This window comes from Rhinoraja longicauda, chromosome 14, assembly GCF_053455715.1.
Source record: "Rhinoraja longicauda isolate Sanriku21f chromosome 14, sRhiLon1.1, whole genome shotgun sequence".
In the NCBI taxonomy this organism is placed as follows: Eukaryota; Metazoa; Chordata; class Chondrichthyes; order Rajiformes; family Arhynchobatidae; genus Rhinoraja; species Rhinoraja longicauda.
Genome location: NC_135966.1, coordinates 42641767 through 42664895, shown reverse-complemented (window position 1 = coordinate 42664895; position 23129 = coordinate 42641767). Strand labels below are relative to the sequence as shown.

General features: G+C 45.1%; 1 protein-coding gene across 3 annotated transcripts in view; it reads left to right on the top strand.

The window, feature by feature from the left end:
- The window catches only part of uimc1 (ubiquitin interaction motif containing 1), a 28584-nt gene extending 10817 nt beyond the window's left edge, over positions 1 to 17767 (top strand). Inside the window, exons 4-8 of one of the 3 annotated variants that reach the window (XM_078411773.1) lie at positions 2035 to 2111; positions 2911 to 3082; positions 6910 to 6985; positions 13124 to 13199; positions 17608 to 17767. In XM_078411773.1, the coding sequence (XP_078267899.1) occupies positions 2035 to 2111; positions 2911 to 3082; positions 6910 to 6985; positions 13124 to 13199; positions 17608 to 17625 (419 nt within the window). In that variant the 3' untranslated portion in view covers positions 17626 to 17767. The remainder of the gene's footprint in view (positions 1 to 2034; positions 2112 to 2910; positions 3083 to 6909; positions 6986 to 13123; positions 13200 to 17607) is intronic. The other 2 variants (XM_078411774.1, XM_078411775.1) reach the window with 2 other exon arrangements.
- The last annotated feature ends 5362 nt before the right edge of the window (positions 17768 to 23129 follow it).

The following is a 23129-nucleotide window of genomic DNA, read 5'->3' as shown; positions in this document are numbered from 1 at the left end:
CTTCTGGCCTATGTCCTTTGAAGCCTTTCCTATCCATCTGCTCTCACTCATTATTTCACCATACAGGTTCACCATACAGGCAATTCACCATACAGGTTGAGTGCTGGCTTCATAACAAGAGGTTTCCAGTGTTGGAGCATGGATATTCAGCTACAATTGGACTGGGCTTGGTGAGACTGCAGAGTGTTGCATGCAGCTTTGGCCTCTAACCTTTCACACAAAGAGTGGTGGGTGTATGGAACAAGCTGCTAGAGGAGGTAGTTGAGGCAGGGACTATCCCAACATTTAAGAAACAGTTAGACAGGTACTTGGATAGGACAGGTTTGGAGGGACGTGGACCAAACACGGGCAGGTGGGACTAGTGTAGTTGGGACATGTTGGCTGGTTTGGGCAAGTTGCACTGAAGGGCCTGTTTCCATGCTGTCTCACTCTATGACTTACTCGGTTATAACGGACAATAGGCAATACCAGACCACGTCCCCTCGCCCCATGTACCCTTATAACGGGGGGTTATGGTACATCCGTCATCCATTGTGTTTGGGTCACAAAATGCCTATTGCACTCAGAACATACGTGCTTGAAACATAGTATAGCAAAGGAAATATCGAAATGCGGCTTAACTAAAATTCTATGAAACTGCAACATCATTTCCTAACTCTTGTACTGGATGTCCCAACCAATGAAGGCAAGCGTACCTTATGCTTTTTCTACTTGTTTGCTGCTTTGAAGAAGCAATGAACTTCTGCTGGGCAGGATGGTGGCACAGCAGTAGAGTTGCTGCCTTACAGCGCCAGAAACCCAGGTTCGATCCTGACTGCGGGTGCTGTCTGTACAGAGTTTGTACGTTCTCCCCGTGAGCGTGTGGGTTTCCTCCGAGATCTTCAGTTTCCTCCCACACTCCAAAGACGTACAGGTTTGTAGATTAATTGGCTTGGTGTAAATGTAAAAATTAACCCTAGTGTGTGTAGGGTAGTGTAATGTACTGGTGTAATGTAATGTAATGAACGGTGGGCCGAAGGGTCAGTTTCCGCGTTGTATCACTAAACTAAACTTGAATCCCCAAATACCTCTATATATCAATGCTGTTGAGGATCCTGCCATTAACTGAGTACTTTCATATTACATTTGACCTCCCAACATCTGATAATGGATTAAACTCTACCTGCTATTTTTCCGTCCGTGCGTGTACTTGATCTACATCTTGCTGTATCCCTTGACAGCCTTCTTTACTGACCGTAACACTGTCATTTTTTGTGTTGTCTATAAATCATTAACTACAGTTTCAGTCTGAATGAAGGTCTCGACTCGAAACATCACCCATTCCTTCTCTCCAGAGATGCTGCCTGACCCGCTGAGTTACTCCAGCATTTTATGCCTGCCTACAGTTTCATAGTCATTTATATATATCACAAACAACTAAGAATGCAGAACAGATCTCTGCAGACCTGCATTGGTCAGTGACCACCAGCAATAATAACACCCTTCCACCACTACTCTGTTTTACATGGTTAAACCAGTCTGGAGTGACAACTATTAAATCACATTGCATTCCATTCATCTTAATTTTCTGGATCAGCCTACCATGAGGGAGCTTTTCAAATGCCATACTAAAGTCCATCTGCTGCCAGCCCTCATCAAGCATTCTTGTCACCTCCTGAAAGAACTCAATCAAATGTGTAAGACATGATCTGCCTGCCCAAAGCCATGCTGACTATCCCCAAATGGCCTGTTCTTTTCCAAATAAGATTAAATCCTGTCCCTAAGAATTTTCTTCAATAGTTTCCCGACCACTGGTGCGATGACCTATTGTTTCTTGGATTATTGGATTCTTGGAAACAATCCTGGATTGTTTCTTATCTCCCTTCTTAAATAAATGAACAACACTGGCTAGCAGTCCTCAGGACATCACCTGTGGCGAACGAGGACCCTTTATCCATGCATTGTTTCTATTGCGTTGGAATAGTACGACTCAGTGTCTTCCCTGGAGAAAAATAATGAACATTGTGATATGTAACAAAAATGTTTGTTCTGCAGACACACGACAAAGCTTGTCTGAAGAGATGCATCCGGAGAGTGAACACCCTCCGGGATCTGACAATGACGCAACTCCGGTGAGACGGGCAAGAGGGCTTGGGTTATGAATGGTAATTTACTGTATCTTCACATAACCAATAACAAATCAATTTATTTGCACGGAAAGGTGAGAATTGGGAATATGAGCAAATACCCAACTGCTGGATGAACTCAACAGGTTAGACAACTTCTATGGAGGGAAATGTACAGATTACATTACGAATCACAATGAATCACAACTCTTCTTTAGACTGCTCATTGTCCACATCCCCCCCCCCCCCCCACATGCTGCCTGACCTGCTGAGTTCTTCTAACGGTTTGTTTCTTGCTCAAGTTTTTTTAGTGCCTGCGATCTCTTGTGCCTAAAGATAGACACAAAAAACTGGAGTAACTCAGCGGATCAAACATCATCTCCGGAGAAAAGGAATGGTTGAGACCTGAAACATCACCATTCCTTCTCTACAAAGATGCTGAATGAACAGCTGAGTTACTCCAGCTTTTTCTGTCTATCTGCAGTTTAAACCAGCTTCTGCAGTTCCTTCCCAAACATTTCTTGTGCACCTTGGGTATTCAAGTATGTGTGGAAGTCTTAATGCACGCAAAAAAAGGAACAGAAATACAAGGCCAAAATGGAGGGTGTTAGGTGAGTAAACTATGGATATCAGTGCTGGTCTGTTCGAGGCAAACCGTCATTCTAGGATGATCTCGATAGGTGCGGCCATATGTCAATGTGAAAATATCCCATGGTTCATGAATACATTTGGTAGGCTCAGTACACTCTTCTCTCTCTCATCATCCCTCTTCTCCCTGATCCCCTCTTTCCCTGCTGCACCATAGGAGCCCGAGGACCTGCTGTTGATAGAAGATGAAGCTGAATTTGCCACCATCATACCATCTAAGAAACCTGCTGTCGAGTGTCCGATTTGTGGTCAGCCATTCCCGTTAGAGAAGATAGAGGTGCATGCGGCCGATTGTAACGGTGCCTGTGATGGAGGAAGTGAGCTGCAAGGTACAGTTTTCCCAATATTGTGGAAGCCAAGTAATGCATCGCCAGAAACATGGAAAACAGCAAAAACTGATGACAATATACACAAAAATCAGAGAAACAATAAATCTGTTCATTTCAAATATGTTACATTAGCTAGGGTGTGGAAAAAATGAATTTAGAGGGAAATTAATAGAAAATGAAAAGCGGAGACCGCAGATTATTATTGTATGATATCATGGAGAGATGGTGGCAGTAAACTGCCCACCAGTTCTGACTTCACAGCAGAATTAGCCGACAGTTATACTGTGCAGTAAACAACTTTTGTTTTTGTTAGATACAACTCTACGAAAATATTCTATCAACTACATGGGTACCAATTATTTCATTAGTCATAACATTCTTTTTGTTTATGTTAATTGTATTCAATGGTTAATACAAGTCAAAGACAATACAAGGGCATCTTGACATTATTCTATCTCACCTTATAGGCGGCCCGCGCCACCATTCCTTCTCTGAGCCAATCACAAGCCCCCCCATTTACAGTAACATTTCTATGCCACTAGCGGTAGGGGGCGCAGGTGGTCTACTGTAACTTCTTGAGCAAAGGGAAAACAAGCTTCCTTATCTCTTCCACTATTTCATGTTTACATTCACCGTCCACCCTTCAACACATTCCCAGACAAGAAGTAATACGTCTAATCTTACTTTGCCGATTCCCACAAACCTCTTCTGCACCTGGTCAACGAGAGATGCCAAAGGTAGCTCCGGTCAAATGTGACTCAGAAGTGTCTCCCATCTCAAATCGATCCCTTTGATTTCGAGAGAGGTGGACCATTCCTAATCCCAGGGCCACAAAAAACAAATAAGGGATCACTGTTAATTGTTCTGGTTTATTCAACCAGGGGGAGACTCTTTCCTGGTACCCGGGATTAGGGAGGCGCGTATATAATGCAGTGCAATCTGTTTGCTTATGTGCTTGGCTAGTTTCAACAATATACTGCAAATACTGGCCTTTTGAATCCTGCACCCTTTACAGAGCACAATGGATTTGATTAATTCATTGACTGGATTGCTACTCAATTGTCAACAATGTAGGATGGACATCTTATGCCCTTGTTCGTCCTCCTTAATTAAATTTCACAATTGATATGTCTGCATTTGAGGGAGTTCCATAAACATGCCGTCTGCAGTACAGTGTAAGAATGCTCCCAGTTTGCACAGAGCCTGTCTTCCCAGTAACGGGAGTGGGGCTGTTCTAGAGATTATAAAAGTATCAGTAAGCGGCTTGCCATTTACCTGAACATGAGTGTGTTCTGATAAAGGTTCTATCATGGGGACACCGGCAACCCCAATAGTATTAATAATTGACTGACTGACGGGGATGTCCACGGAGGGGGGCTCAGAGGACATAGTGGCTCCGGAATCACCTAGAAGGTCTAAATGGCAGTCACCTATCTTGACTGCAACCATGGGTTCTACTTCCATTGATTTAGACAATCTGATCACCGCCGCCTGTACCACCTTCCCTATATCACTATGTTTTCTTGCTCCCCTTATTATAGCCTCCTTTCCTCTATGGGCCAACCAGTGAGTGAGGGACTCATTTTCCTGTTGATTATCATTTGTTCTCCAATCACCATTTTCTCTGGGAAGAACTGCAAGCCCATCTTTCAGGGTGGCCCATGAGGTTCCATATGCACCTTTCAGCAGCATTTGCACATCCCTCCTCGGGCAAAGGGAAAACAAGCTTCCTTATCTCTTCCACTATTTCATGTTTACGTTTACCATCGACCCTTCAACACATTCCCAGACAAAAGATAATACGTCTAGCCTTACTTTGCCGATTCCCACGAACCTCTTCTGCACCTGGTCAATGAAAGATGCCAATTGTCACATCCAAGCACCCTTTCGTTACCTTGTTCAATTCCAATCAAAAATAAGTAAGGATATTAATTATTCTTCCACATAGGGAGTCAGTGTCAGCACATAAAAATCATTGTCCCATGTCTATGTGTGTGCAGACAGCCATGGTGTCTGGGTGCGGGTGGTCCCAAAGCCATTGCAAATGCCAAGTATAATCCAAGGAAATACAAGTAAATCACAGCTTCTGCTGGAGCGGCTGTTTGGTCTCTGGATGGTGGGAAGGGAAAAGGGCAGTTAGGGCATGGCCCAGTCGTCCATGCTAATCAAGTTGCCTAACCAAGCTAGTCCCACTTGATGGCACCTGGCGCATATCTCTTCAAACCTATTCTATCCATGTTCTTGTCCAAATGTCTTTTCATCAAGGAAAAGGAAGTGGAGCTGAATGAGATAAATAGAACACTAATATGCAAGGGTAGTTTGAGATTAAAAAGGAGGTGTTGGAGCTCGAGGACCATTAAGGTGGATAAATCCCCAGGACATAATGGGATTTATCCGAGATTATTAAGTGAGGAAAAAAAGAGGAGACTGCGGGAGTCTCGCCAAGATCCTTGCGTCTTCATTAACCATGGGCAAGGTCCCAGAGGGCAGAGAGTAATTGCTGCTGTTCCTTTATTTAAGAAGGAAAATAGAGACAATCCAGGGAATTATTGAGCCTCATATTAGTGGTAGGGAAGCTATTGGAGAGGATTCTTTGGGATAGGATTTACAGATGCTCCCCGACTTACGATGCTTCGACTTACAATATTTCGACTTTGCGATGGTGCAAACGGAAACGAACCGAAGCTCGCTTCCGGCCACGTGTTCAATGCATTTTGACTTACGATATTTTTGGCTTCCGATGGGTTTCGCGGAACGTAACGCCACAGTTAGTTGAGGTGTACCTGCACTCCCATTTGGAGGAAAATGAGTTAATTAGGAACAGTCGGCATGGCAGGTCGAGTCTTACTAACTTGATTTGAGTTTTTTAAGTCATGAGTGTATTATAGCCATATATTGTGAAACGGAACAATGCTGTGAGGAGGTGACAAAGGTGATGGATGAGGGTAGGATGGTGGACGTTGTCAACATGGATAAGGCATTTGTTAAAATCGCCATGGTATGCTGATCCAAAAAATTCAGATGTAAGGGATTAGCTGTGACTTGGTCGTATGGATTTGGAACAGGCTTACTGATAGAAGACAGAGGGTTGTGGTGGAATGACAATGTTTTATATGTAAACGATAACCGTTTGGTCAGTAAGTGTGCAGCTTACACCAAGATTGCTGGCGTCGCGGACTATTAGGAGGCTCTCAAGGTATACAGTGCAATATAGATCAGATACAGAAATGGGCAGAGAACTGGCAGATGGAGTTTAATCGAAGCAAGAGCGAGATGTTGCCCTTTGCTAGGTCAAATAAAAGGGGGAAATATACAATTAATGGCATGACCCTCAACAGCATTGATCTGTGCAGAGGGAGTCCAAGTCCACAGCTCCCTGAAATTGGCAACACAAGTGGACAGCGTGGTAAAGAAAGCACAGGGTATGCTTACCTTCATAGGTTGGGGCATAAGTATACTACAAGAGTCAGGATGTCATGATGCAGCTTTATAGGATTTTGGTTATGCTACATTTGTAATATGGCATGCAGTTCTGTTTGCCCCATTACTGGAAGGATCTGGAGACTTTGGAAAGCATACAGAAGAGGATTACCAGAATGTTGCCTGGCTTAGGGAGTATTAGCTCCAGGGAGAGGTTGAACAGACTTGGATGGAAGCTGCAGGGAGACCTGATAAAATGAAGAGTGACATAAATAAAGTCAGACCCTTCTTCCCAAGGTGGAAAACTCAAATACGAGAGGGAAAAGCTTTAAGTTGAGAGGAGCAAAAGGAGATGTTCAGGGCATCTTTTTTTAAATTTAATTTGATTTTTTTTTTTTTTTACGCAGAGCGGGCGGCACAGAGGCACAGTGATAGAGTTGCTGCCTTACAGCGCCAGAGACCCAAGTTCAATCCTGGCTACGGGTACTGTCTATACCGAGTCCATACCTTCTCCCTGAGACCTGCGTGGGTTTTCTCTGAGAACTTCGGTTTCCTCCCACACTCCAGAAAAGTACAAGTTTGTAGGTTAATTGGCTTGGTATAAAAATGGATATAAAATTGTCCTAAGAATAGGATAGTGTTAATATGCGGGGATCGCTGGTTGGTGCGAACTCGGTGGGCCGAAGAGCCTGTTTCCACGCTGTATTTCTAAAATAAACAAAAAAAGAGGGTGGTAGGTGTCTAGACCACGCTGCAACAGTTGGTGATTGAGGCATATTCAATAGTGGCATTTATATATACACATACATATATGCAGGGAATGGAGGGATATGGATTATGCGCAGGGAGATAACAGATAGTCTTGGCACGGTAGCGCAGCGGTAGAGTTGCTGCTTTACAGCGAATGCAGCGCCGGAGCCTCAGGTTCGATCCTGACTACGGGTGCTGCACTGTAAGGAGTTTGTACGTGACCTGCGTGGGTTTTCTCCGAGATCTTCGGTTTCCTCCCACACTCCAAAGACGTACAGGTATGTAGGTTAATTGGCTGGATAAATGTAAAAAAGTTGTCCCTAGTGGGTGTAGGATAGTGTTAATGTGCGGGGATCACTGGGCGGCACGGACTTGGAGGGCCGAAAAGGCCTGTTTCCGGCTGTATATATATGATGATATGATATGGCACCATACTTTCACAGATATTTTGGGCCAAAGGGCCTGTTCTTGTGCTGTAATGTGGCTATCACTTCCTCTGGTCGTTCGCTCAAACTGTTGCTCCTCGGGTCCCCTTTAAATCATTACCCTCTTATCTTAAAGCTGTGCCCTCCACCTTTAGACTCCCATGACCTGGGGAAATAACTGGCTATTCAACTCGTCTATGCCTCTCACGATTTTATATCTCCAGGTTTGGTAACATTCTTGTAAATCTTTAGTTCAGTTTAGAGATCGCACCCTTTCCAGTTTAATGACATCTTTCCTGTAGCAGGATGACCAGAACTGTATACAGTAACTACAGTGTGGCTGTGCAGACATGTTGTACAGCTGTAACATGACGTCCTGACTCCGGCCTGACAGATCAAGTCATGCGTCCTTGTGTACTTATGTCTTCTCTTTCATGGATCTATGTACCTGTATCCTGGTTCTCCCTGTTTGATTCACAGGGCCCTTCTATTTATTGTCCAAGTCATAGAGTGGTATAGTGTGGAAACAGGCCCTTCAGCCCAACTTGCCCACACCGGCCAAAAATGGCCCAGCTACATGAGTCGAACCTGCCCGCGTTTGATCCATGTCGCTCCAAACCGGTCCTATCCATGTACCTGTCTAATGGTTTCTTAAATGTTGGGATAGTCCCTGCCTCAACTGTCTCCTCTGGCAGCTTGTTCCATACACCCACCACTCTTTGTGTGAAAGGTTAGAGGCCAAAGCTGCATGCAACACTCTGCAGTCTCACCAAGCCCAGTCTCTTAGCTCCCTCTGTACCGACTTCTGACCTCTCACCTGCCTCTGTCTTATGTGAGATCCCACCCCACCCCCCTACAAATCTAGTTTTAACCCACCCGTGCAGCATTAGCAAACCTACCTGCCAGGATGTTGGGCCCCCTCCACTTAGGGCCTTTTGTACAGGTCACCACTGCCCCAGTAGAGATCCCAATGGTCCAGAAATCGAAATCCTTGCCCCCTACACCAACTCCTCAGCCACACATTCATCTGCCTTATCTTTCTGTTCTTACCCTCACCAGCATGAGGTACTGGAAGCAACCCAGAGTTAACTATCCTTGAGGGCCTGCTTTTCAGCCTTTTACCTAAACTCATGTTGCAGAACTTCCTTCCGCTTCCTACCTATAATCGTTTGTGCCAACATGCACAACAACTTCTGGCTGCTTCCCCTCCCTCTTGAGGATTAATGCAACCGCTCCGTGTCGTCCTGGACCCTGGCACCAGGGAGACAGCACACTTCCCTGGTGTCTCGACTGCTGCCGGAGAATCTCCTGTCCGCACCTTTAATTATCAAGTCACCCACCACTATGGCTCTGCCTGACGCCACTCTTCCCTGTTGAGCCTCAGGGTTGGAGTCACAGCCCTGGCTGCTACTCGAAGTTTTGTCTGCCCCGACAGCTCCCAAGAAGGTATACCTTTTTTGAATAGGTGCAGCCATCAAGGACTCCTGCACTCCACGTTTAATTCCCTTCCTTGCCATCACCCACCTTCTCTCTTCCTGTATCCACGGTGTGATGACTTCGCTATAGGTCCCGTCCAGGAAGCTCTAATTTTCCGGATGGTCCTGAGGTTATCCAGCTGCTGCTCCAGTTCCCTCACGCAATTCCCACAGGTGTAGTGGTCAGGGGCACCAGCAATGTCCTTGACCTCCCACATCCTGCAAGAGACACATTACAACAACTTGCCTGCCATTATTACTGTAGCCAAAGTACTAATTAAATAACAAGACACACTCACAGAGTTGCTTGAAACTTATACCCCTCTCTGCTGCTGATAGCCTCCGTGCCTCAGCCCCCTCGCCAAAGACTATTGAGCCAAAGACTCACACTTAACTTCACAGCACTTACTATCAAGCCAAAGAATCACACTTTACCTCTCCACAGCACTTACCCTCAGCACAGCCTCTCTCCCAACACGACCACTCCGCTGACTGCCTTATTGTTATTTGTCGCTCAATTTACCAATTTTATGTTGCAGCCAGTCCAATGGTTGCCTTTTATATTGCCTTTATTACCTTAAATTACCTTTTATTTATATATTTTTAATATTTTGAAGAAATAACTAAAGTCAATGATATCTAAGGATATGCGTAAGGTGCCACTTAGTGCAACTTAGTAGGCTCTCCTAGATCACCAAGTTAATCTAACTACATGTATATATAATTGGCTTGATGGTGGGAAGCTGAGGGTGATAGTTGAGGGTTTTTTTTTCAGATTGGAGGCCCGTGACTCATAGTAGGCCTTTGGAGTCTGTGTTGGGCCCATAATTGTTTGTCATCCATTTCAAAGACGTGGATGAGAGTGTACAAGGTATGGTTAGTAAGTTTGCAGATGACACTAAAATGGATGGTCCCGTAGATTGTGAAGATTATCAGGATAACAGCCAGATTCTGATCAACAGGGTAATTGGGCCGAGGAATAGCAAATAGAGTTTTAACTCAGATAAGTGAGTGATGTTGTATTTTAGGAAGTTAAACCAGGGTAGTAATTCACAGTGAACAGTAGGAAACTGGAATGGTTGTAGAATGAAGGTGATCTTGCTATGCAGATACATAGTTCCCAGAAATCAGCATCACACGGAGATACGGTGGTTTAAAAAAAAGCACTGTCCTTCATCAGTCAGGACATTTAGCATATAAATTGGGATGTTACATTGCTGAAGTAGGCCATACTTGAAGTATTTTGTTCAGTTTTGTTCACCCTGCTGTAGGAAAGATGTCATTAAACTGGACAGAGTGCAGAAAAGATCTACAAGGAAGTTACCAGGACAATAGGGACCGAGTTATAGGGAGAGATTGGGCAGGCTAGGACTTCATTACTTGGAGCATTGGAGACATTGGAGAAATGTATAAAATCATGACAGATATGGTGAATGCCCACCGTCTTATTCCCACGGATGGGAAATCAAGCACTAGAGGGCACAGGTTTAAAGTGAGATGTGGAAGATTAAATAGGAACCTGAGGGGCAACTTTTTCACACACGATACATAAAATGAGCTGCCAGAGGAAGTGGTTGAGGCAAGTACGAAAGCAATATTTAAAAGATATTTAGACAGATACATGGATAGGAAAGCTTTGGAGTGATATGTGTCAATTGGAGTGATGTGTGTCAAACATGGGCTAGGAGTCAGTTTAGACGGCCATCTTGGTAAGCATGGACAAGATGGGCTGAAGGGCTTCTTCCAGTGCTGTATTAAATTATGACTATTTCACATGCCTCTACCCTGAAAAACAAGCCTCCGCCATCACTGTATTCACTGTATTTTGTATTGAATTGGCTAGTTTGACCTGGATCCCATGTGATCGAACCTTCTGAAACAGCTTAGCATGCAAAAGGTTTAGTGTAGTTTAGAGACGTAGCGTGGAAAAATGCCCTTCAGCCCACCGAGTCCATGCTGACTAGCGAGAAACATGCAAACTCTGTAAAAACAGCACTCATAGTCAGGATCGAACCCCGATCTCTCGCACTGTAAGGCAGCAACTCTACCACTGCGCCACTGTGCAGAAGTATATAAAATATGAGGGTAGACAGGGTAGACAGTCGGAACCTTTTTTCCAGGGTGGGAATGTCTCGGAGTGCAGCTACATAGTTCCATTGAAAGTAGCATCACAGGTAGATAGGGTGGTCAAGAAGGCATTCGGCACATTGGCCTTCATCAGTCAGAGTATTGAATATAGAAGTCTGGAGGTTATGTTACAAGACATTGTGATGCCACATTTAGAGTATTTTGTTCAGTTTTGGTCACCCTGTAATAGGAAAGATGTTGGTCTGGAAAGAGTGCAGAGAAGATTTACGCAAATGTTGCCAGGACTCGTGTGCCTGAGCTATAGGGAGAGGTAGAGCAGGCTAGGACTTTCTTGCAGTACAGGAGGTTGAGGGGCGATCTTTTAAGCCGTATAAAATCATGAGCGGATCGGTCAGAGTATTGCATATAGAAGTAGGAAGGTTATTTTACAGTTGAGAAGCAACTGAGTAGCACACTTAAGGAAATCAGGAGGGCAGAAAGGGGACAGGAAATACCTCTGGTAGATAATATGCAGGAAAATCCTAAGAGATTTTATGTACATTAAGAAAAGAGGGTAACTAGAGAGAGTTATTTATTCACAAAATGCTGGAGTAACTCAGCAGGTCAGGCAGCATCTCAGGAGAGAAGGAATGGGCGACGTTTCGGGACGAGTCCCTTCTTCAGACTGATGTCAGGGGGGCGGGACAAAGGAAGGATATATGTGGAAACAGGAAGATAGAGGGAGATCTGGGAAGGGGGAGGGGAAGAGAGGGACAGAGGAACTATCTAAAGTTGGAGAAGTCGATGTTCATACCACTGGGCTGCAAGCTAATCGGGCGCCTCAGAAACAAGACATTGGTGAGGCCACATTTAGAGTATTGTGTTCATTTGGTCACCCTGTTGTAGGAATGCTGTTGTCAAGCTGGAAAGATGTTGTCAAGCTGGAAAGGGTGCAGAGAAGATTTATGTTGCCAGGTTTTGAGGGCCTGACCTATAGGGAGAGATTGAGTAGGTCAAGGTGAGGGGAAAGATTTAAGAGGAACTTATTTTACACAAAGGGTGGTGGGTTTTTGGAACAGGCTGCCAGAGGCATTGGTTGAGGCAGATACTATCATTACGTTTAAAATATATTTGGGCAGGTACATGGATAGAATAGGTTTAGAGGGTTGTGGGTCAAGCACAGGCAGGTGGGACTAGTGTAGACGGGCATGTCAGCTGGTGTGGGCTAGTTGGCATGAACGGCCTGTTTCTATGCTATATATAACTCTTTATGCATATGCATATCCTCCATAACCATCTTGGGCAGATAATTCCAGAGATTCATTGCTGGGTCTGGACATTCCATCATCAGCCATGTCCCACAGAAAGTTTGCTTGTTACAGAGTCATGTTTTAAAGAGTTTACCAATTTCCTAAGAGTCAGACTATGAACCCTCGCTGCAATCCGTCTGTTGTAAATGCATCCATCCAAGTTGCTGCAAGTTGCTCGCTTGCAACGTCCGAGACCCGGGTTCGATCCCGACTACAGGTGCTGTGTGTACGGAGTTTGTATGTTCTCCCCGTGACCGCATGGGTTTCTTCAAGATCTTCGGTTTCCTTCCACACTCCAAAGACGTACAGGTTAATTGGCTTGGTGTATGTGTAAATTGTCCGTAGTGTGTGTAGGATAGTGTTAATGTGCAGGGATCGCTGGTCGGTGCGGACCCGGTGGGCCGAAGGGCCTGTTTCCGCGCTGTATCTCTAAACTAAACTAAAAACTAAACACAGATGGGTAAAGCACAAAACAGCACACTGTGGACCAGATATCTTTGCAAATTATTCTGAATAACTGCATGTAAAATTTTGTTCTCACTGAACCAGTCAATTTTATGTTACTCACCCTGTTGTAACGCTTGTTTCCCATAGTGCAGACACGCAGCCACACACGCAGAGTGGCGAGAAAGAACTGCACAGCAGGATCCAATCCATCAACACTGAGACTGTGAGTATTGGGGTGCACAACAAACTGCAAATGTCTCCTGGATTCATGTGTGACACAGTGCAAATGGGAGCCTGTCCTCTTTCACATTCTCTGCATTTACCAAGCAGAAAGACAGGAGGACGGAGGAACTTGGGGCTGTCAATGGAAGCGTCTTGAGAGCAGTCGAAGAGGTGCTGAAGGTAGTATCATGTATGAAGGTAGACAAATCTCCAGGGCCTGATCAGATATATCCGAGGACATTGTGGGAAACTAGAGATGAAATTTTGGGAGCCCTGGTTGAAATTTACAAGTTGTCTTTAAATACAGGAGAGGTGCCGGAAGATGCGGGGGGGGGGGGGGATGTTGTGCCTCTAATCAAGAAGGTCTGAAGTGAAAATGCTGGGAACTATAGGTCAGCTTAACATGAGCTTAAATGAGCTTAACATCTGTACTCAGAAAGCTACTAGAGTATTCTGAGCGATAGGTTATACAGGCATTTAGATGGACAAAGGCTGATCAGGAATAGTCAGCATCGTTTTGTACGTGGGAGGTCGTGTCTCACTAATCTGAGTTTTTATGTAGACGTGACCAAAAAGGTCGATGAGGGCAGAGCTTTTGATGTTGAATATACGGACTTCAGCAAAGCATTCGACAAGATTCCGCATGGTAGGCTGCTCCGGAAGGTTCGATCGCATGGGAGAGGTAACTGAATGGATAGAAAATTGGCTTCATGGAAGTAGAGGGTGATGGTGGAAGGTTGCTTCTCGGACTGGAGGCACACTAGTGGTGTGCCTCAGGGTTCGGTGTGGGGCCCTCAATGATTTGGATGAGAACATACCAATCAATATCAATGATTTGGATGAGAACATACAGGGCAAGATTAGCAAGTTTGCTGATAATACAAAAGTAGCTGGTTTTGCAAATAGTGGAGAATTTTGTGAAAAATTGCGGCAGGATCTTGATCATTTGGCCAGGTGGGGAATGGTTGATGGAATTTAATACAGAAAAATGTGAGATGTTGCATTTTGGGAAGTCTAACATGTGCAGGGCCTACACAGTGAATGATATGCCTCTGGGTAGTGTTGTAGAGCAGAGGAATCTAGGAATGCAGCTGCATGGCTCCTTGAAGGTGGAGTCACAGGCAGATACAGTGGGCAAAAAGGCATTTGGTACATTGGCCGCCAGCAGTCAGAGTGTTGAGCATAGAAGTTGGAAGATCATGTTCAATATACAAGATACAAATAATTTAATAGCCAAGTATGTAAGAACATACAAGGAATTTAATTTGCCATACAGTCATACCGAAAATGCAGCAAGACACACAACGACATAAAAATTAACATAAACATCCACCACAGCGCACTGTGATGGAAGGCAATAAAGTCTTATCTTCTTCCCTCCTTTTCTCCCGCGTCGGGGCGGTCGGGGCGATTGGAGCTCCCGCGTCGGAGCAATCGAAGCTCCCACGTCGGGGCGGTCGAAGCTCCTGCGGTTGCAGTTCCTGAAGTCAGTCCCTGAGAAAGGGACTGCCAGCTCCACGATGTTACGTCCGCAGGTTCCCGCGGTTGGAGCTCCCAAAGTCGATCCCCAGCAAGAGGCTGCCAGCTCCACGATGTTAGGCCGCTGTGCGAATGGAGATACGATACGGAAAAGTTGCATCTCCGTCGAGGAAAGAGATTTTAAAAAGTTTTCCCATCCCCTGCCCCCACATAATGCAAATCTAAAGATACACTAAAACATACATTTAACAACAAACTATGAACAACAAAAGAAGGAAAGGACAAGACAGACTACTAGCGAGGCTGCCATCATGTGGCACCACCAGGTATTGCAGTGGTATAAGACGTTGGTGAGGCTGCATTTAGAGTATTGTGTTCAGTTCTGGGCACCGTGTTATACGAAAGATATTGTCAAGCTGGAAATGGTACAGCGAAGATTTATGAGGATGTTGCCTGGACTAGAGGGTCTGAGCAAAAGGAAGACGTTGAGTTGGCTGAGACTTTATTCCTTAGAGCCAAGGAGAATGAGGGGTTATCTTATAGAGGTGTATAAATCAAGGAATAGATTGGGTAGATGCATAGTATTCTGCCCAGAGTAGATGAATCGAGGACCAGAGGATATAGGTTTAAGGTGAAGGGGAAAAGATTTTAACGGAATCTGAGGGGTAACATTCTCACACAAAGGGTGGTGGGTGTTTGGAACAAGGTGCCAGAGGAGGTAGTTGAGGCTGGGACTATCCCAACATTTAAAAAACAGTAGGATAGGTGCATGGATAGGACAGGTTTGGAGGGATAAGGACCAAATGCAGGCAGGTGGGTCTAATGCAGTTGGGACGTGTGGGCAAGTTGGGCCGAAGGGCCTGTTTCCATGCTGTATCACTATGAATATGACATTGTGTCAAACATCCATACAAGTGTGTTTGTGTGTAAGAACCCCAGCACCAGTGTGTCCATGTGTGTCAAAGAACAATGTAACTGTGTCTGTACATATAAATACACAGTATAATTGTGTCTGTGTGCGTTAGAACCCCAGTACAAGTGTGTCTGTGCGTTAGAGCCTCAGTACCAGGTTGTCTGTGTGCCTTAGAGCCCTAGTACAAGTGTGTCTGTGCGTTAGAGCCCCTGTACAAGGTTGTCTGTGTGCGTTAGAGCCCCAGTATAATTGTGTCTGTGTGCGTTAGAGCCCCAGTATAATTGTGTCTGTGTGCGTTAGAGCCCCAGTATAATTGTGTCTGGGTGCATTAGAGCCCCAGTATAAGTGTGTCTGTGTGCGTTAGAGCCCCAGTATAGGTGTGTCTGTGTGCGTTAGAGCCCCAGTATAAGTGTGTGTGTGTGCGTTGGAGCCCCAGTACAAGGTTGTCTGTGTGCCTTAGAGCCCCAGTACAAGTGTGTCTGTAAGAGCCCCTGTACAAGTGTGGCTGTGTGTGTCGGAGCCCTGGCTTACGCGTGCCTGTTTGGAGACCCAGTGCGGTGCGCCAACCTGTGTGGATGCCCTGGCACGGTCATCGGTCTGCTTCGGAGACTCGGTACGGGCATGTCTGTCTGTGTGGGTGCCCTGGTACGGGCATGTCTCTGTGTGGGTGCCTCGGTACAGGCATGTCTCTGTGTGGGTGCCCCAGTACGGGCATGTCTGTGTGTGGAGGCCCCGGGACGGATATGCCTCTGTGTGGGTGCCCCAGTATGGGCATGTCTGTCTGTGTGGGTGCCCCGGTACGGGCATGTCTCTGTGTGGGTGCCCCAGTACGGTCATGTCTCTATGTGGGTGCCCCGGTACAAGTTCCCCTGCCAGCACCAGAGCTTTGACGTCGGAACCCCAGTACAGGTGCCCCAGTGGCATCGAAGCCCCAGCCTGACGATTACATTTTTTCCCTGAAGCTCAGGAGGTTGTGGTGTGACCTTATAGATGTATATAACGTCATGTGAAGCATAGATAAAGTGAATGTTCTCAGTGTTTTCCCTACTTCAGTCTAAAACAAAAGGGTCTTGTTATAAGATGAGACCAGTAAAATTTTAAAGGGTCCTGTGGGGCAACATGTTCACACAGTTCGTGGTGGGTATATGCAACAAGCTGCCAGAAGAAGCGAAAGAGGCAGATTCAATTAAAATCTATAAAACATTTTGTATAGGTACATGGATAGTGAAGATTTAATGGAATATTGGCCAAACAATAGCACTAGCTCAGGTAGACATCTTGGTCGGCATGGAAATATTGGGCTAAGAAGCCTCTTTGCATGCTGGATGACTCTACGCAATCTACTGCCAGGGAAGGTACTAAAAGAAGATGTGATAGCAACGTTCAAGAGGCATTTGCACAGACACGCAAGCAAGCAGGAATGGAGGGATATAGACCATGTGGAGGCAGACGAGATTAGTTTAGTTTGGCATTGTGGTTAATGCAGACATGACAGACTCCATTTACCATTCCACAACCCACTTGCCAAACTGATCAAGATCCTGCTGTAATTTTTGATAACCATTTACGCCCACTTTAGTGTCACCTGCAAACTTACAAATCATGTCTTCTCCTCAACCAAATTGTTGAAATAAAGCACCAACAGCAATGGGCCCAACACTGATCCCTGAGGCACACTGTTGGTCACACGCCTCCAGTTCGAAAAACAGCTTTGCACCGTCACACTCTGCTTCCTTCTATGAAGCCAATTCTCTATCGAGTCAGCTAACTCTCCCTGGATCCCACGTCTAACCTTCCAGAATAGCTTACCAAATGTCTTGCTGAATTGCCTACCATGTTGAACCTCATCAAATGCCTTGTGTGTCTGTCCTGGAGCAGATGTGTCAGTGGCTCAGTATCCTGGGCTGTGTATGTGAGTATGGCCAGGGGTGAGTGTGCTAGCCTGATCTATTCCTGACTTGTGTTTCAGTGTGTTTGGTCAGCTTCTTTGATCTTTTTGTTCTTTTCACTTCCCCAGATGAAAACTGCAAGCTGAGTGGAAGGAATGTGCTGGCAGCTTCCCCGTCTCGGGATTGGTTCTGCTCCAGCACAACCCAGAGGCTGAGTGAGTACGCCTCTGCTCCCCAGGATTCGGGTACAGCGTTTGGTACGGGTCCAATGTAAATAATTTCATTAAAAGTAACTTTCATATTTTTGTCCATTTCTTTTGCTGTATTTGGAAAGGACAAGTGCACTGTCGATCACAAAGTCTGTGCTCGTGTCAGTGCCCAAGTTTCTTCCCGGGATACTGCACGGGACACAAACACCTCCCTGGGTTTCCTACCATGGACACTGCATACACTCGAGCCTGTGCCTGGGATCCCTGCGACGTGTGAGCCTGACCTTAGGTTTGCCCTCCTAGAGCTTGAGTGCGAGCCCATGCTTCGGTGTCAGGCCCCAGACCCTGCACATGAGCCTGCGCTGTATTTTGGCCCTGTATTCTGCAAAAGACAGCAAAGAGCACAGGCTAGTACAAGTGCATGGCACTGGGCAAGGAGTCCAGGCATGGACTTTCACACCAGCCAGAGCAACAAACCTTGGTAAGAACTTGAGTGTGCAGGGGTTGGGGCAGAAAACTGGACAAATGTCTACGCTCATGGCAGGGGGTCCAATGTGCAGCGTACTGTGCCCAAAATCCATGCATGGGCTCCTGCAAAGAGTACGGGGCCCAGCACCCAGCACAAAGTGGAACACAGAGACTGGTACAGGAAGCATGGGGTGGGAAACCTGGGCTGGTATCCTTGCCCAAGGTCCTATGTCCTGTGCTAGTGTTTCCCATCTTGGATCCCATGCACTTGTGTGAGTGTGATTCACGGCCAGAGCAGGTAATGTTAAAAAAAACTTTAAACGCACCACATAGGTAAGAGAGGCAATCAAATACAATGATAGACAATAGGTGCAGGAGGAGGCCCTTCGAGCCAGCACCGCCATTCAATGTGATCATGGCTGATCATTCTCAATCAGTACCCCGTTCCTGCCTTCTCCCCATACCCCCTGACTCCGCTATCCTTAAGAGCTCTATCCAGCTCTCTCTTGAATGCAATCAGAGAATTGGCCTCCACTGCCTTCTGAGGCTGAGAATTCCACAGATTCACAACTCTGACTGATTCCACAGATTCACAACTCTCTGACTGATTCCTCAGATTAACAACTCTCTGACTGCTAGACACGGAAAGCTGGAGTAACTCAGCGGGACAGGCAGCATCTCTGGATCAAATACAATGATTGCTGGGGACAAAGATTCATGTGATCTTTATGTACAGTATCTCCCTTTGATGTGTTGCATACTGTTGTAGCCACTCGTATTTTCCTCTTCTTCAGAATGGTCTTAGTTATAAATCATGCACCTCAGACAGACACAGATCAACAAACAGCTCAATCCAATCCCCTGGCAACTAAACAGATGTCCTGTTACCCTTTCAACCTCATTTTAATTTTTACGATTGCCATTTGTTCCACTACAATTTCCCTCTTTTGTACTCTGCAACAAAGTATAAATGTTACTACCAATAGTTAATTGCACTCCTCCCACTGGTTGTAAGACCATGCGCATATCCTTTACAAATATTTAATGGCTACTCAATACACATGATCACGAGGCATTATTTGAAGAGTGGTTAGGACCTTCGAAATATATGTATCCCAAAGCCTTCTTGGTGCTCGAGGCCCCATTCGTTTGTGTAAATGGATACGTTATTCCATCATCCTTACATATTTCAATGCAAGCAGCGACAGTCAACATGACTGAAATGGATGCAGATTCATGAAGCAGAAAAGTTAGTTTACAACATGTTATACTGACTACTTTTCATTAGATAGCCATTGTCTGAACTATTACTACTGCTTTGGAAATACAGAATTAACCCGTTTGCTGCAAACAGCAATCATTTCCGTTCATCTTGCAAAACTTTTCAATGCAATGTGATACAGTGAAACAAATTAATCTAATGAATGCAGCTTCGTGAAATGCATCAGAAAAGGTAGTTACAGCATGTTATTATTTACTACTATTTAGTAAATAGCTGTTGTATGAAAAATAACTACAGCTTTGCAAATCCTGAATTGACCTGCTTGCCGTAAGCAGCAATCATTTCCATTCATTTTGCAATAACGTTTCAATGCAACGTGATAGAGTGAAACAAATGACTCCAATTGATGCAGCTTCATAAAACATACCATGAAATACAAAGTTAGTTTTGTAACCCGTTCAGTTAATAGCTGTGTATTAAATATAACTCTACTGCTTAGCAAATATTGAATTGGTCTGTTTGCAGTAAACAGCATTCTATTCCATTCATCTTGCAATAACTTTTCAACGCAAGGGGGCGTTGTGTTATTGGTTAAGGAGGATGTCGAGGCAGTGGTCAGAGGTGACACTACGGATGGTTCGGTCTCGTGAGGCTATGTGGGTGGAGCTGAGGTACAAGAAAGGGATGATCATCTTGTTAGGCGTGTACTACAGACCCCCAAACAGGTCAACAGGAATTAGAAGAGCAAATATGCCAGGAGATTGCAGACAGCTGTAATAGGGGATTTTAACTTTCCCAATATTGACTGGGAAAATCATTGTATGAATAGTTTAGATGGGGTGCAAATTCTTAAACGTGTTCAGGAGAGTTTTCTCCGGGAATATGTAGAGAGCCCCACACGTGAGAGGGCAACACTTGATCTGGTCTGGGGAAATTGGGAAGGGCAAGTGAACAAAGTGTTCGTGGAGACGCCTTTTGTGGCCAGTGACCGCTGTTCCATTAGGTTTAAGATAGTTATGGATAGGGACAGAGAGGGCCCACATGTTACAATGCTCAATTGCGGTGAGGCCAACTTTAAGGGTATGAGAGAAGGTCTCGCTCAAGTTGATTGGAGCAGGTTATTTGAGGGGAAAGTAATATAAGCCAAGTGGGATGTTTTTAAAAGTGTTTTTTTTTAAAAAGTGTGCTGACAAAAGCTCAGGATATGTACGTCCCCGTTAGAGTGAAGGGGAAGGCAGGCAAACGTAAGGAAGCTTGGATGATGAGGGAAATTGAACCATTGGTCAAGAATAAGAATGACGCTTGGGACAGGTATTGGCAGCTAGGATCAAGTGCATCCCTGGAGGAGTTTCAGAAACTAAGGAGCAAACTATTAAAGGAAATCAGAAGGGAAAAAAGGGCCAGGAGATAGCTCTGGCAGATAGCATTAGGGACAATCCCAAGAGATTTTATAAATACATAAGGGGGAAAAGGGTAACTAGAGAGAGAGTGGGACCCCCTCAGGAATCAAAGCGGTCACCTCTGTGTGGAGCCACAGGAGATGGCCAAGGTCCTCAATGAGTATTTCTCCTTTGCTTTTAACGTGGAGAAAGACAGGAGGACGGAGGAACTTGGGGCAGTCAATAGAAGTGTCTTGAGAGCAATCAGCATTACAGTTGAGGAGGTGCTGAAGGTCCTAATGCATACAAAGGTAGACAGATCTTCGAGGTAGGATCAGATATTTCCGAGGACATTATGGGAAACTAGGGAGGAAAGTGCGGGTACTAGTTGTCATTAAATACAGAAGTGGTGCTGGAAAACAAATGTTGTGCCTCTATTCAAGAAGGGCTGCAGGGAAAATGCTGGGAACTATAGGCCAGTGAGCAACTTAGTTGGAAAGTTACTAGAGAATATTCTGAAGGTTAGGATATCATAAGATCATAAGTGGTAGGAGTGGAATTAGGCCATTCGGCCCATCGTCTACTCTGCCATTCAATCATAGCAGATCTATCTCTCGCTCCTAACCCCATTCTCCTACCTTTTCCCCATAATATCGGACACCCGTACTAATTAAGAATCTATCTATCTCTGCCTTAAAAATATCAAGTGACCTGGCCTCCACAGCCTTCTGTGGCAGAATTCCACAAATTCACCACTGACTAAAGAAATTCCTCCTCGTCTTCCGATAATAACGTCCTTTAATTCTGAAGTTATCACCTCTAGTCCTAGACTCTCCCACTAGTATAAACATCCTCCCCACATCCACTCTATCCAAGCCTTTCACTATTTTGTACGTTTCAATGAGGTCCCCCCTCATTCTTCTAAACTCCAGCTCGTCATATGTTAACCTACTCATTCCTGGGATCATTCTTGTAAACCTCCTCTGCACCCTCTCCAGAGCCAGTACATCCTTCCACAGATATGGTGCCCAAAATTGCTCACAATATTCCAAATGTGGCCTGATCAACACCTTATAGAGCCTCAACATTACATCCCTGTTTTTGTATACAAGCCCTCTCAAAATAAATACTAGCATTTACACATGCATTTAGATGGACAAGGAATAGTCAGTGTGGGTTTGTACGTGGGAGGTCAAATCTGATGGAGTTTTTTGAAGATGTGACCAAAAAGGTAGATGAGGGCAGAGCTGTAGATGTTGTATATATGGACTTCAGCAAAGCATTCGGCAAGGTACCTCATGGTAAGCTGCTCTGGAAGGTTCAATCGCATGTGATCCAAGGATAGAGCAGAATGGATAGAAAATTCATAGAAGGAAGCTGAGGGTGATGGTGGAAGATTGCTTCTCGGACTGGAGGCCTGTAACTAGTGGTGTGCCTCAGGATTCAGTGCTGGGCCTATTACCGTTTGTCATCTATATCAAAGATTTGAATGAAAACATACATGGCACGATTTGCAATTTGCTGATGATACAAAAGTGGGTGGTTTTGCAAATAGTGAAGATGGTTGTGAAAAATTGCAGCAGGATCTTGATCGATTGGCCAGGTAGGCTGAGGAATGCTCAATGGAATTTAACACGGAGAAAGGTGAAGTGTTACACTTTGGAAAGTCTAACATGGACAGGACCTGCGCAGTGAATGGTAGGACTCTGGGGAGTGTTATAGAGCAGGGATCTAGGAGTGCAGGGACAAGGTTCCTTGAAGGTGGAGTTGCAAATAGATAGGGTGGTTAAAAAGGCTTTTGGCACACTAGCCTTCATCAGTCAGAGTATTGAGTTTAGAAGTTGGGAGGTCATGTTGCAATTGTATAAGATGTTGGTAAGGCCGCATTTAGAGCATTGTGTTCAATTTTAGGCACCATGTTATAGGAAAGATGGTGTCAAGCTAGAAAGGGTACAGAGAGGTGTAAGAAAATAACTGCAGATGCTGGTACAAATCAAAGGTATTTATTTCACAAAATGCTGGAGTAACTCAGCAGGTCAGGCAGCATCTCAGGAGAGAAGGAATGGGTGACGTTTCGGGTCGAGACCCTTCCTCAGATTGTGAAATAAGGGTACAGAGAAGATTTATGAGGATGTTGCCAGGACTCGAGGGTCTGAGCTATAGGGAGAGGTTGAGTAGGCTGGGACTCTATCCCTTGGAATGCAGGAGGAGGAGGGGTGATCTTAGAGATGTATAAAATCATGAGAGGAATAGATTGGGTAGATGCACAGAGTCTCTTGCCCAGAGTAGGGGAATCGAGAACCAGAGGACATAGGTTTAAGGTGAGGGGGGATAGATTTAATAGGAACCCAAGGGGTAACTTCTTCACCAAA